This window comes from Leptonotus elevatus, chromosome 19, assembly GCF_054856555.1.
Source record: "Leptonotus elevatus isolate MCC_2025b chromosome 19, RoL_Lele_1.0, whole genome shotgun sequence".
Lineage (NCBI taxonomy): Eukaryota > Metazoa > Chordata > Actinopteri > Syngnathiformes > Syngnathidae > Leptonotus > Leptonotus elevatus.
Window position 1 is genome coordinate 9,758,615 of NC_141257.1, and position 14,185 is coordinate 9,772,799.

At 42.9% G+C, this 14,185-nt stretch overlaps 2 protein-coding genes across 4 annotated transcripts; both read right to left on the bottom strand.

Annotated features, from left to right (window-relative positions):
- Window positions 1-422: 422 nt before the first annotated feature.
- On the bottom strand, window positions 423-3,334 carry cbx3a (chromobox homolog 3a (HP1 gamma homolog, Drosophila)). 3 transcript variants are annotated; one of them, XM_086063356.1, is made up of 5 exons: window positions 3,169-3,334; window positions 2,435-2,600; window positions 2,062-2,218; window positions 1,646-1,740; window positions 423-1,048 (listed from the first exon to the last, which is right to left on the bottom strand). In XM_086063356.1, the coding sequence occupies exons 2-5, from the start codon at window positions 2,590-2,592 to the stop codon at window positions 922-924; spliced, it is 537 nt and encodes a 178-aa protein (XP_085919482.1). In that variant the 5' UTR covers window positions 2,593-2,600; window positions 3,169-3,334; the 3' UTR covers window positions 423-921. The 3 variants fall into 3 exon arrangements, with proteins under 3 accessions (XP_085919482.1, XP_085919483.1, XP_085919484.1); XM_086063357.1 differs by having other exon boundaries at window positions 3,197-3,317; XM_086063358.1 differs by lacking the exon at window positions 3,169-3,334 and adding an exon at window positions 2,977-3,096.
- A 417-nt stretch (window positions 3,335-3,751) lies between these two features.
- nfe2l3 (nfe2 like bZIP transcription factor 3) lies at window positions 3,752-11,779 on the bottom strand. The gene is made up of 5 exons (XM_086063135.1): window positions 10,919-11,779; window positions 8,716-8,796; window positions 7,903-8,034; window positions 7,387-7,837; window positions 3,752-5,778 (listed from the first exon to the last, which is right to left on the bottom strand). Exons 1-5 carry the CDS (start codon window positions 11,408-11,410, stop codon window positions 5,018-5,020), a joined length of 1,917 nt encoding a protein of 638 aa, XP_085919261.1. The 5' UTR covers window positions 11,411-11,779; the 3' UTR covers window positions 3,752-5,017.
- Between the last annotated feature and the right edge of the window lie 2,406 nt (window positions 11,780-14,185).

Below are 14,185 nucleotides of genomic sequence, written 5' to 3' on the forward strand. Positions count from 1 at the left end.
ACAGTGGGGTCTTGTGGTGGGTGGAGTTGCGGGGTTGGCAGTTGTTGGTTCAACTGTTGTGTACACATTTTCTAAATATGTCATTAATTGCATGCTAGTACTGACAGATGTGTCCAATATTCCTTTCCTTCGGCTATAAATAACCATAAATGTGATGCTGTGAAATTTCACAATTCTGCAAACAAAAAATATAAATCCCCATTTAATACAATATTGGCTATTGCAGCATAAAAGTGGACTATTTAAAAATGGTTAATTGTGTTTTGGTACCGCGGTCACCATTCATTTATTTTAACAATTTGAAGAAATCTGTATACAAGTGATGACAGTGCTTCACTGATAAGGTTCGACTCAATCAAGGCACAAATTGTCTACTGTAAAATAGCTGCCATTGTACGAAAACTACAATTTGACAGATGAGCTTACAATCAAACAAACGTTTTATTTATCCAATAGCAAGTCACTTCTTAGAGCCTCAAACACTTTATTGGCGCGGGGCGGCCAGTTGACAATATTTGAGCTGAAATTTGGTCCAAAAAAAACTTTTATTTCAATCAAAGCAATATTTACAAAAAAAAAATACACTACGGTGATAACAAAACTAGAGAAGGAAAACAACGACATAACCAAGACAACGTTGGCTGACATCGTAAGACTCGCGGAACCATATGCAACTTTGGGATGAGGGTGGGGAAGCAGCAGCTCCCGCCAACAAAGCTTCTTCAAAACTGAAGACTTTTTGAGAACATCATGGAACAATTGACATCATCTATGCAGATGGAACAAATGGGGGGAGAAAAAAAAGAAAAGCCAAACAACACCTAAAACTAGAAGGCCAGGCCAACGAAGGAGAGTCAGTCCTGAGGAAAACGGGGCGTGGGTGGTTTGAGGAGGTGCGAGGCCCAGGAGGCGGCCACCGTACTACTGGGCTTCATCTTCTGGACACGAGTGCCATGTTAGCCTCTCCTCATAGAAGGCGATGACCACTTGAGGGCACTTGCTGTTGGCCTCGCGGGCCGGGACGAGGTCGGCTTCGTCGGAGTCTTTCCTGCGGCGACAGATGGGAGGAATATGCGTCAACAACTGCTCAGCTGGTTATGCTCGCTAAATAATTAGCTTCCATAACACCCCCCCGTGATAAACCCATTGTGTTCTATCAAAATTAAACATTTGATTTTACTTTGGAAAAACACCATCAACTGACATTTTTGCATATGTTCCAACATGTTATATGCCAAACCAGAAACTGACTCATAATTTGATATGTCCTTCCCTTTTTTTTTTTAAGTTACTTGATTTGATTCATCAACAAAATAATTGCTCATTGTCGAGGCGGGATGTTTGCTCTCACACAAATTGCGCTTGACTCGACATAAAGCGTGATCTGGAGAGGGAGAAAAAACTCTTATTTATAAAACATGATTTTAAAATAGTCGTAATATTGTGCAAACAAATATTTTTCCATACTTTTTTTTTTTACTTTTTAAAAATAATTGCATCAAATTTAATTCCCTATTTAAGCCCTGCGTGTCTGCTGGTAGCTGGTATTGGCGGCCTCCGTGTGTACCCAATACCTCACAATAAGGCGGATATCGGCCCAGTAACAATTAAAAGGACAATAAAGATCACATATTGACTGACTTACCATTTCATCAAGAACATCAGCTCTCCACTGCTGTCTGTTGCACCGATAATTCTTTCTGGATCAAGTTTCCTCGCAAAGCCTCTGGGTTTCTCAGGCTGGAAATGTAGAGGGTACGAGTACAGTATAGTAGGTAAAAAAGGTGGAAAATGGAACACTTCATGATTTGTGTTTCTTGAACTCGTGTTGCAAAGCGACACCCGAACTGAGGCGTCATCACGGGTGTGCGATTATTAGTGCGTTGGAGCAAAAAGTGTCATTCCTTCAGTGTTGCCCCGCGAAAAGATAAGCTAACAAAAATGTGAAGTGTCAACTTTCTTTATGAGATACCGTCGATACGCTGTATGTCATTTCTTAACACATTTTAAGGACTTGGGCGTTGTTGTGCAGATTCTGACGAGGCATTTGGAACTACTCACGGCATCTTTCTTCTTCGCGTCCATTTCAGAGTCGTCTGCAGACGCCTTTCTCTTCAGAGATGCCGGTTTCTCCTTAATGTTCTTCTGGGCTTCCAGAAAAGCGTTGATAAGCTCCGGACAATCCAAGTTGTCCTCCGGCTCCCAGGTGTTGTCAACTCTGGATGAGCAGAAGTGAAGGTTTTTTTTTTTTCAAAATGAAAATTAAAAGCAGACAAGTACAGTGAAAATGCATTTGCAAAGACTGCTTTACACGTAATTGAGTGCAAACATGCAGGGTCTTCATGCAACTACAGAAATGGACAGTCCCATAACAGGGAAACTCTTTTAACCACAGCAGGGGGTGGGATCGGGGGTCTGTCCCGAGGCAACTCACTCTGAAAATCCTTTCCACTTGAGGAAGAACTCCACCTTCCCATTCACAATACGCTGGTCCAGAACTTTTTCCACCACAAATTCCTCAGGTTCCTCTTGTGTGCCCTGCCCCCCCTCCTGTGAATCCTTTCTACTCTTGGTATTCTGCTTCTTGCCCATGCTGTGCTCTATTAAAACAGATAATACACAGTAAGACTTCAAGCACTTTTACACTTAAAATCAAACTGAATCACCCGAACAATTTGTTAGTCCAGACCAGCTGATCCTACAGACCCCCTGAGATAAAGGGAGCCTGCATCGCACTTATGAGAGCTACGGGATAACGTGTCCATTTTGTACAAGATAGAACAACTTTCTGCAAGAAAGATGCTCGTAAGGTAACTGTTGCATCATGATAAAAGACCCAAAGTTTGCGGATTTGGATGTTTATCGTTGTGGGTAACAGAAGCACTACGGTGGCGCGCTCGGCGTTAAGTTTGCTCTACAACCGAAATAAAGCCGACAACAAGTTAGTGCAAAAGTTAAAATGCTCCACGGACTCACGAGTGGGCTTTTTCGGTGGCCGAATGAACCCAAAAGTTCCGTTAACTAACGACGAAGAACGTACACGAAACGCTAACTTGGACGGTTAGCGCGCGCGCACTAACGCGAGCCTTACAATTAGCTCAAACAAAGCTTTTTCTAAAAGAGCATTGCAATAATTAAAGTCCAGTAGTTTCAATTGTGAACACTCACCTTTGAGACTCAACTAAAAACGACTCGCCTCAGCTTGGTGGTCAGCTTGGCTTGATGGCGAGCACGCGGTCGGCTTCTTTATCCCAAATAGCACAGGCGCCAAAAAGCTAGCTTTTGGCCTTCTACGGAAGCCCGGAAGGAAAAAAATGAGTCGCTCTTCGGTTTTTTTTTTTTTTACTTCCGGAAAGTGACTCGTTTACTCAAAATGTTCCGAAGACAGATATGGATGAGTTAATAATGCCGTTAATATTTGCTTTAAATTCTATCAATCTACAAAATGGTAAACAAAATTGTTTACATTAAATAATGTACCTGGAAGTGGCATCGGGCCACAATGTGGTTAACGTATATATTCATTTTCTTAAATCTTAATGGTCGAACAAACATGCCGTTTTCGTTTTTTTGTTTTTTTTTGGGAGGTACAAGGTTTTGGCCTGACGCCACTAAGATAGCACTGTTTATTGAGTATAGCAATTGTTGACGCATTGCTGTTAAGTTTATATTAAAAAAAAACACATTCCACATTCAACAGCTGCAATATGTGACCCGCTGTGAAAATGTTCACAAAAATGCTAAACACATGCATTGTTTATATTTTTAATCAGAAATAATCATGTCAGAAAGCTTCTTTTAGTCCCCAAGCAGAAAACATACTGTCACATCCAACAACACCATGCAATCAAAAACATCTGCCCGGCAATGATGGAAAGGGGGGAATGGGCATTTATACAAAATAAAAAGTAAACACTTGGTCAAACCAGATAAATAAAAATGTGACAACCTAGAAAAGAAAATACTTCATGAACTACTCCGCGCATGTCTCTTACTGCATCTTCTTTTTTGAAGACTTTGCAGAATGCAGAAAACACAGCAACCTCAACTACTTTTCAAACGGTCCCAAGCATAAAACATGATTGTATTGTATCTTTAATGGGATGGTTTAGGTCCATACGGGGACAATTTACCTATAATGGAGTGATCATTACAGTGCACTTAAAATATGTTTCCGTTTTTGCAACAAACTCAAGCGTGAGGTAGAAAATAATCTTGCCAAATCTCCAATTAAAACAAATTGTGCTTGAAACCAATCGATGTCAAAATGTGGATCGTGTACATAAACCCTCCGACGCAACATAAGGCCTCGTCAGGTTCATCATTGGTATACCGTATACGTCGTCAAGACAAACGCAAGCTCTCGTCTTCAACTTGAATTCAGCGCACGTCCCCAAAAATCTGAAATCAATCTGTAAACATCAGATATGTAATCCCCCGTTCCTTTGACCGCTTTAGGATGCGGCTGCCGTTAACGGGAATAAAAAGACGCCGCCGTCGACAGCTTTTGATGCGTATGAGCGTTTCGTGAACTTCAAAATGGTTTAATAAATACAGCCGTTAATCACCTGCTTGTATCGTAGGACGCCGAGAGGATGCGTGAAAACAAAACCAGTCTTCAGCAGAATCTTTCGCCGGCTGGCCACGCCGATGCGTAAACATGCCCCATCGGCGGCGTCTGTCAGCTCAAATTCTTTTGTGATTCATTTTGATGTTTGCAGGCACAAAAAGCGAGTGGTTGCATCGCGTACGATTCCATACAAACGTTCCTTTCCGCGCCGCGTGTCCGTCTCAAAGAAGCGGAAGGACGTCCAGTGTGTAAGCTACATTCCCCCCCCCCCGCCAGTCTTTTTTTTTAATTTTCTTTTGAATAACTTTTTGTGAGTTTCTCCTTTTTTTGGCAGCTCGAGCTGTTTTCGACTCCCGACGGCAAGCGGTTCGACGCGCGCCCGCGCAGACCTCGCTAAGGCCATCCCGCAGCCAGAGAAAGGCAAGAAAAGTTTTGAGGAACGTCGCATCACTGCTTTTTGCTCTTCTTCCTCTTGTCCGTTTTATTGCCGCTCGACGCCGAGACGGCGGGCCTTCTTACGGGCTGAACCGCCACCCTCCCGTTGGCCCCGCACTGCAGGGTGAATCGGTCCGGGTTCAGGGGCTGTCCCGACTCGTCCCTCAGGCGAGCCAGGACGTCTCTGGTGAGCTGCCGGATCTGCTGGCCCACGGCGCCCATGGTCTTGGCCGTCACCTGCTTCTCCCTCAGCAAGCGCTCCCGGTGGGCGTGGAGCCGGTCCACCTCGTCCTGGAGCCCCGTGATGGCGTCCAGTTTGCGCTTGCGGCAGTTCTGCGCCGCCAGCTTGTTCTTGCCCCGCCGCCGGATGTCCCTGAGGAGGGTCACCTGTTCGGCGGTGAAGCCGTGGCCGTCGACGATCTCCAGGAACTCCTCCACGGGCATGTTGACGATCTGCAGGACCGAGAAGGGGATGCACATGGCGCGGGCGCGGAGCTCGTCCCGATTCAGCTCCCGCGCGGACAGACTGGGCTCTTCGTCCTCGCTCAGGGGCTCCTCCTTGATGCCTTTGTGGGGGAGAGCGACGGGTGGCGGGTTCGAGAAGGCGGGAGACGAGTAGCTGTGGTCGTGCCACACGTTCTCGCCGAGATCCTCGTAGGGCCACGTGGCGGCGCGGTCCAAAAGGCCTTTGCAGGGGAGGGAATCCACCTCGCTGCTGTAACCTGTTGCGCCGCCCTCGTCTTCGCATGAACTTGATGACATCTCGGATGAACCTGAACGAGCAAATGTTCATTTTAATGATTAGTTCACAGATTTTATTAGCCGGCAAGCTTGCCCACACCGATAGCATCTACGACATCCCGATTGGTCGGTCAGAGCAAGATAAGACCGACGAGCTAACGCCGCATTTGATGTTTTTGCCATGGTATTAGTAGGGGTGTCGGACAATTACATTTTGTTTATTGCATGCTATAATAGTTAACTCACGATTAATCGCTAATTTTATATCTGTCCTGAATGCAGTACGAGTTTTCATACTCTTGTTCAAATAAAAGTGGAAACATTTTTAAACTAATAGATATATGGCGGCATCTTTTATTGAGAGTTATTATTGAAAATATGTACTGGACTGTAAGAAATGAATGTGATATTGATTTGCGTTGGTCATTTTTTCTGCCACTAGATGGTGTAATTACATTTGTAAGACATTGGTGACAGCTTTCTTTTCATATTAAGAGTTATCTAATCTTCAACATGGGAGTAACTTGTGTCATTCTGCTCAATTTGAAAATTGACCCCAGTCTCCACAAATATATGCATTATCATTATTACATTTATTAGTGCAAAATTTTGACATGGGCGTGTCTTCTGCATTGCGACTGGAATTCCCCCAGTACGGGCTTTCCAAGTAAGGGGCGGTCATTAATCGCGCGTTAAAATTTTTTTGCCGCGTTACAGGAACTATAAATTATGTAATTTCAACACCCGTCATTATTCGATAAACATCTATTCTGACCCGCTGCAGGTGATATATGTGGCAAACCAAAGTGAAACTTAGAGGGATACTTGACTCGTTGAGCCATTTTCAGCAGTAACAAGTTCATTTGTCCAGAATGAATTTGATAACGTCTTGATTTTTCTTCTACAGTTAACTTATTCACTCTCAATTTTAAATATTACCATGCTACCAAAAACATGTATATATATTTTTAAATGTTTTAGCATACCTCACTCTGAATTAAAGAGAGCGGTTGAAGCAATGATAGTCATTACAAAAACGGCCAGCGGGTGGCAGCAGAGTATAAGAGATCAAGTTGCAACACGCTGTCTCCCCCCACGGTTTTAAACAAATTTGTGAATAATGATAAAACTTATATTCTAAATTTCTGCTACACGGAAACAGATATATATATACTTTTTTATTTTCCGGATGAAAGAAGCTCTCTTTTGGTAGGTTCCATGTTTTTATTCTGTGGACCCTGCAAAATCAAGTCCGAATCCAGTAAAACAGCCGGGGAGCGAAGGGGGATTGCTTCAGTGAAAATGTTTGGGAGTGAATGAGCTAATAACTTTAAACACAAATTTTTCCACTTACTGTCGACTGAAGATGACATCACCTGTGCTGAGGAAGTAGGCGACGACCAATCACGGATCCCCTGTTTTCTGGCTTTGGTCCGCAGACTGAGCCATGATTGGTCGCCAACTACTTCCTCAGCACAGGTGATGTCATCTGCAGTCGACAGCAAGTGGGAAAATGTGTTTCTAAAGGTATTCAATGTACATAAACAATAATGAAGTTACCTCATTCATAGCTTCACGAGTCAAGTATCCCTTTAAGGCTCAAGAACACATCTGATCCGATCAAGTATGAAAGAACCCACCTGGGGAGACCGGACCTCCAGAGCTGCTCTCCAGAGAGAGCCCAGAGTCAGAGTCCAAATCCTCCAGGACGTCCGGGTTTATGCCTCCCAAGGAGTCCATCAGCTGCGAGTCGATGCTTTCCAAGCCCTCCAAACCCAGTTGATTGATCTGATCAAAGACCGCCTCATCCAGGCAGTCGCCCAGCGCGCTCGCCAACGACCCGCCGCCGCTTAAGTTACACACCGAGGCGAAAGGGAGCGCGGCCAGCCCCAGCGCCAGCCCCGGTGAAGCGTCCGAGCGGGTGGACCCGGTGGAGTCCTGTCGGAATAACGGCCTCTGCTGCCTGGCATCAAATGCTCCGCCGCCGGTTACCATGGCATCCAGCAAAGTGGCGTCCAGGCTGATGCCGCCGTTGCTGCCGCCGTCTATGTCCAGGTCTGACAGGCGCTCGGTGACAAGTGAGTCCAAGTCCTACCAAACGTTTGGACTTACTAAAACCATCCACAATATGAGCTGAGCAACGCATGACTACTTACGTCGAGGTTAGTGACGGGCATCGAGAGGAAACGGCTCCAGTGCTGGTCAAAGTCGGTGGCGGGTGGCGGCGGCGGCGGCTGTTGTTGTTGTTGCGGTGACTCGCACAGCGCGGTGATGCCGTCAAGCGCACTCTGCAGGCAGATCACGAATGCTTGTTGAGCACGCTTAAAGGATTGAATGCATCATTGCTACAATTACACTGTCGCTACTTTAATCAAGTAGTGTTGCGTATTACAAAAGCATTTTCCCCCTGATTATTGTTTATTAATCAGTGATTGGTGTTTTTTTTTGTAATTTGTATTTTTATAACGATAAAAAAAAAGAAGGGGGGGATTGATGTTGTACTATGGGTCAGTCATTGTAAAAACAGATGTTTGTAAATTTGGATTAAACACACATAATAGTGTTTTTTCATGAAGGACTACAGAAATCAGTGAACTTTTTTTTTCTTGATATCAGACCAGGTGAAATCAGACAATTTGGACTATTTTACATTTAAAAAATGGCTCCAAACGACTACTCGATTATCAATATAGTTGTTGATTAATTTGAGAATCGATTATTTTTGACAAGTCTAAACGCTGAAACCTATACTGATGGAAAATGATGACGGCCACACAAAATATTGACATGGCCAATTTCACTTACAGGTCGACTCACTTTTGTTGTTTGAGGGGACAATACATTTACACTGTTTTTATAAACTGTGTCGAGATAGAAAAGTGGCAAAAATGACATCCGTCTTCCTCAGTCGGACAGCGCCTGTATACAAAATGGCCAAAAAAAAACGGGAGAAGACCAACCATCCATACCTCTTGCTCCAAAGTGGAACTGAGTGCCAGCTGAGTGACTGCAGCAGATTCCTCCTCCTCTTTAACGACAACATCCTCCTCCTGGCGGGACACGCAGAAGCAGATGGTGAGGAGCCAAGATTAGGAAAAGGAGAGATTAAAAGGATTCAAAACACAAGCACTGGAAGGGGTCAGCCAAACTGCATTATTTGTTTGCCAAATTTGTTGTGTCGAAGTTTGGTTTTTTTTTTTCTTCTCGCAAATGAAAGGAATGATGACAGAGATGTTTGTTTTCATTCGCAGCTGTTGTGACGCCAGATGGAACTGAAACTTCACTTTTACTTTTACGGGTAAAAGACTGCAGATGGGCCCTTTGGGACGAATTGCAATTCTGTAAAGCAAGTCGTTGTTTGTGCTTCAAAGTGATGATTAAGAGTTTTGGGATAACTACGCAGCAATTTTAATAGAAATAGAAAGCATTAGTTTATGTTCTGACGTGATAAGGTCGCTTGTTCAAAAAGCGCATTGTTTACTATACGGTAAATAATAGTCGCTAACTTATGATTACGTATGACTGGGCATGTCAGATGAAAGTAAAAAAACACTTTTGGGCATAATTGCGGCAACATCCAGCAGGGTGGAGGTCTTAAGCCCCGCGTCTCCACCTCTCATAACCCACAGACGGCGGTTTCATCTGGAGAAAGGAGATATGGTTATACAAATGGCGGGCGCCATCAACTGCCCTCAAGACAGAACAAATCCAGCAGGCAGCTGGCCTCTCCTCGACTCCGGATCACTTGGATCGATTGATACTGAAGCGTTTTCACTGCATGGAATGTGAAGCTAAACGATTTGAGCGTCACAATAGCGCCGCGTGATGCTAACGTCGTTTGATCATTCCGGTTTGGACCTTGTTGAGTAAAGAATGACAAGAATTTTATTATGTTATGGATAAGATCGCCAGCTAGCTAGCTAGCTAGCTAGACCAGCACAAGATGAAGCTACACATTGCTACAAATGTTTTATTAGCCAAGGCTTACAGTTAGAAAATACTCTTTTTGTAAGGTATAAGCGGCATGGGCAAAGTGAAATAGCATTTCACGTGGTCACGTTTCACTTATAGTCTCGTTCCATCGAGACTGGCAAGCACGTGCTTACTTGTTAAAGAGATGACATCACTAGCTAAACCAGTTGGGTGCTCGTCAAAAATATCCACTTCTCAGACTTGCTGCGCATGTTGGAACGTTCAACTGTATTGTTCCTTGATTTCAACACACTTGGTGGATTATGGGAGGGACGTTCTTATTTAACACACTGCTAACTTCACAGGCAGATTAAATAGCATGCCCTGATTATTTAACCGCATTGACTTTCATCTGGTATTCTGTACTTTCTACTCCTTTTGTCAAAATAGCCTCGTTTCTATTATTTATTTATTTTGTTATCTCTGTGGATGATATGTTGTAAAATGTAAGTAGAAAGGTAATGGCGGTCAATATTTGTGTTGTTTGCATGTTGCCAAGCTATCAAAAGTGTTCCCTGACAGGTCCTTCTGAAAATCCCCAATTGAGACCTCCCCCATAAAGGCTCATAGGCGGCAAGTGGCAACAAAGTAATACTTACATTTCTTTATACCAAAGAGTTACATGTTTGTTTGTTTTTTAATCCTTTCATATGTGATTATGCGAATACATCATTTTTAATACTGTACATTTCTGCTCTGTTCTATTTTTACTCTGTACATTAGCTGCTTCTATCCTTTAATACGCCTTATGAAAGTGTCACATATTGACACTTCGCTCTTAAAACTCTGCTGACACAAGGTCCAGATGGAGATTTGTGACATTTCGCAATTGACAGCTCCCAAAATATTGTTTTGCCTATAGATGCCACAAGGTGGCGGCAAAACACTTTTTTTTGCCAAAAGGAACCTCCTCAACTCACTTCGAAGTAGTTCTTTGGCACAAAGATGCCGCAAGTTGGTGCCAACGTCTTACTTTTAATGATTTTCAGTATTACTTTTATATAAATTCCAAAATAAAATCCACAGAGGTATTCACTGTAACATACCGTATATAATTGTACTTCTGTACATTCCATGACTTGCATTTAATAACAGCAATTTTACACAAGACGTACACGTCTACTTCACTACTAGCAGTACTTTCATAACCGCATCTAGTTATATTATTGCTATTTATGCAACATTACGCAACACACTTGCCTCTGTTACAACCCTGCTGACACAAGGCCCCGATGGAGATGTTCGCTGAAGCTCCTGGTTCCTGTCATCGCTGGCCTGGTAGCTTTCTGGGTCCGGTTCGGTGTCTGTGCTGCTGCTGCTGCTGCTGCTGCTAGTCGAAGGCTGTCCGCCGTCAGACTTGTCAATGGGCGACACTTGGTGCACCAGCCATGTGTTCAACTGCGTGGGGAACCGCGGAGAGCCCAGAGTCCGAACCTCCTCTAGAAGCCTGCGGCTAGCAAAGAAATAGTCCAATTCGGGGCATTTGGGGTGCACGGTGTGTCCCCCGAGGGTGTCTCTTAAATTGTGGAAGGGTGTCTGGGTGTAGGCTGAGCTAGGACCCAAGTTAATCTCAATCAGGGGCGAGTAGTAGCCACTTAAGTAGCTGTCGATGTCCACGCGTACTCCAATCAAACTGAGCAAGATGGTCAACTGAATCAGGCCTTCTGTGAAGTATTTTTTCGCGACTTGCATTTTCTAAATACGTTGTCACTGCGGATAAATATGTAATGCTGGCCTAACAGTTCCTCTTTTCCCCCGAGTGGACAAAGGGAAAAGCCTTAACAAAGAGCACGCCTTCCCCTGTCAGACAAAGAGGTCCGCCTGTACCGGCGAACTCGTCGGTTAGCAAACGCTATGCTAGGTGCTAAGCTACCAACTTTATGACCAATTACCGTAAACCTCTTGAAACAAACATAGCGAAACGCGCTACCTTTCAATCCCTTGTAGTAGATCGCTTGTCGTTTTAATGATCAAAGCCTAAAGGCGTCATTAATGTTACGTAAAGTGGGATGTCGATGAAGCTCAATGCGGATAACCAAAGAGTGCTCCCACAGAAAGAACTTCGACAAAATTTGCATCACGACGAAAGATTGGGTAGTAACGTTGACTACAGCAAGAGCTGATTGGACAATGCGGCTGTCTGTCATACTTCTACCCAATGACATTCCTCCTTCGTTGGAAACTTCCTGGTCTCGCGTCACAAAACTACAAATATTTACATTAAATCAAGAAACAACATTTATACGGCTTTTGGGCGTAACATCGATTTATTCTAACGTCTAATATGCTATCACGTTTAATTAGGGCTTCATTTCCAACGGCACGCGGCGTAGTTAAATTTCTCTCTCAGATTTTGTCAACAGTGTAGTTTGGTTTCACTTGCTGGAATCATGTGTCTGTGTGGGACAGTTCGTGCTACTGACCTGCATTTGTTCTATGTTTAGCCTGCTGGTAAACGTTAGATTGACAGTATAAGAACTTGGTAAACTTGTTTACTGGTGCCATCAAAAACACCTTATGCAACATGTATTTTGCTTCCACATTCATTCATCCGTTCATTTTCTTTATCCTCATTTGGATGCAAGTGTGCCGGAGCCTAAGCCAGAGTACAGTCAGTTCACCCTTGACTGGTCACCAATCAATCGCAAACAACCATTCGCGAGCGCACCTATAGACAATTTAGAGTCTAAACCTAAAGCTTTTGGAATGTGGGAGGAAGCCAGAGTACATGCGAAGGTGATAGACGAAATGTGAACCCCAAACCTCAATACTCTTGAGGCAGACGTGTCAATCATGGGGCCTACCATCCTGCCTGCTTTCAAATATAGTATTTGTCCCATTTGGCCAAGCATCCTATGGACCATTTTGATGTAAACTGCTTTGTTCAAACTCATTGCCCAACTATAGTTCAAAGGTTCGTATTTGTTGACCTTTTCTACTGTAAGCGTTATAGATTGAAAATACAATAGTTCCACGCATAATAAACACTTTGTTGCCCAACCACAGTGCAAGTATTCCTGGTAAATGTTAATAAGGACAGTCATCAACAATAAAGTCATTAAACTGTAATTGTGTATGAACTGTAAAAGGCAGGTCTGTTTAGCAGCACGCCGAGTACAAGCACAAAAAGTACTAGGTGGGTGGAATGTAACTCACTAATTTAATATATGAAATTATTAATATATTGAGGTGGCATTTTAAAATGACTTTATGTACTTGGAAGCTCACCATTTCGGTAGCTCATTTCCATCAGTGCAGCGCTGTGTAATTTATGTTTTCCAGTGAAGAGATGGGCTGTGTTCACAACCATCACTTGTTCTCAACTGTTTGGAAATGGGTCATTTTATGTCATTTATCAATAACGATAAAGACCGAGCAAATGGCTCTGGCCTACTGAAAAAAAAAAAAGTGCATAATGGTAAATACATGAAAAGCTTCAAAGAAACTGTGTGAGTTGTGCAATTTACACGAGTTAACCTTGAAAATAAAGTTGCCTTGCCCAATTGTCAGTTGCTTTAAAAGGTTTGAGAAGTGCATTGGGAATGATTGTGAACACAGCCCATGACCAGTTTGTATAGTTAGTATCCGGTTTGATAGTTTAACTGCTCCGTATTGCAATGTATCTTGCAAACTGGCCCACTATAGTCATAAACTAATAATGTGCAACAAAATGTCACCATGAACATATTAACTTAACTTTTTATTAAACTAATCAACAACAAAGTAAAATATATGCACTTTATTTGTATTCGCTATAAACTATCTAGCTCCCGGCTACATGTTTAATGAAGTAAACATGTTATTAAACTAATAAAAACATAACATTTATGCACTTTATTACTAGTTTGTATTAGTTTTAAACCACCTTGCTTCCAGCTACAACTTTCTGTCTGTGCTGCAGGCTAGAAATAATGTATAATACCGGAGCGGCTCAACTCTGACACCTGCTGTCCAAACGTAGTAATGCAGTACTCATTTGACAATACTTTTCAGATGATCGCATAATAATAGTGATAGCCCAAACACAGACTGTTTTGACGTATTTGTATTTTACTTCAGATGAAATATGTTTGAAAAAAATGCACGCACTAACCCATTCACAACAAATTAAGCAATACATTAATAAAAATAGCTGCCGTCTGATTGATACAAATGTAGCAATCGTTCCATTTAGGTGGTAGTCTAAGACTTAAAATCATTTTCTTTTAAACAACAACAACACTTATACAGCCTATTTGATATTAGAGTGTAAACATAAACACTACTCATGCATGTCACCAGTCCCTTAAATAGCTTAAAAAAGCGTCTATTCCCCCCCCCCCCCAAAAATCGTCGAATTCATCGTCCAACAAACCCATCGCCTAGAAATCCTCCAAATCATCGCTTGAAAAAAGACAAGAAAAAGGAAAACAAAAAAAAGGGGGAAACCCCACGTGGGTGATAATCTACTCCATTTGATCGGACACA

Coding starts and splice junctions, on each gene's coding strand:
- cbx3a (XM_086063356.1), bottom strand. CDS start 2,592: ATGGGCAAGAAGCAGAATACCAAGAGTAGAAAGGATTCACAGGAGGGG. Junction 2,219..2,434: donor AAGTGGAAAGGATTTTCAGA/GTGAGTTGCCTC, acceptor CTGCTCATCCAG/AGTTGACAACACCTGGGAGC. Junction 1,049..1,645: donor CTGATGTTCTTGATGAAATG/GTAAGTCAGTCA, acceptor CTGTCGCCGCAG/GAAAGACTCCGACGAAGCCG.
- nfe2l3 (XM_086063135.1), bottom strand. CDS start 11,410: ATGCAAGTCGCGAAAAAATACTTCACAGAAGGCCTGATTCAGTTGACC. Junction 8,797..10,918: donor TCAGCAGGGTTGTAACAGAG/GCAAGTGTGTTG, acceptor GTGTCCCGCCAG/GAGGAGGATGTTGTCGTTAA. Junction 5,779..7,386: donor TGGAGGTCCGGTCTCCCCAG/GTGGGTTCTTTC, acceptor TTGCTCGTTCAG/GTTCATCCGAGATGTCATCA.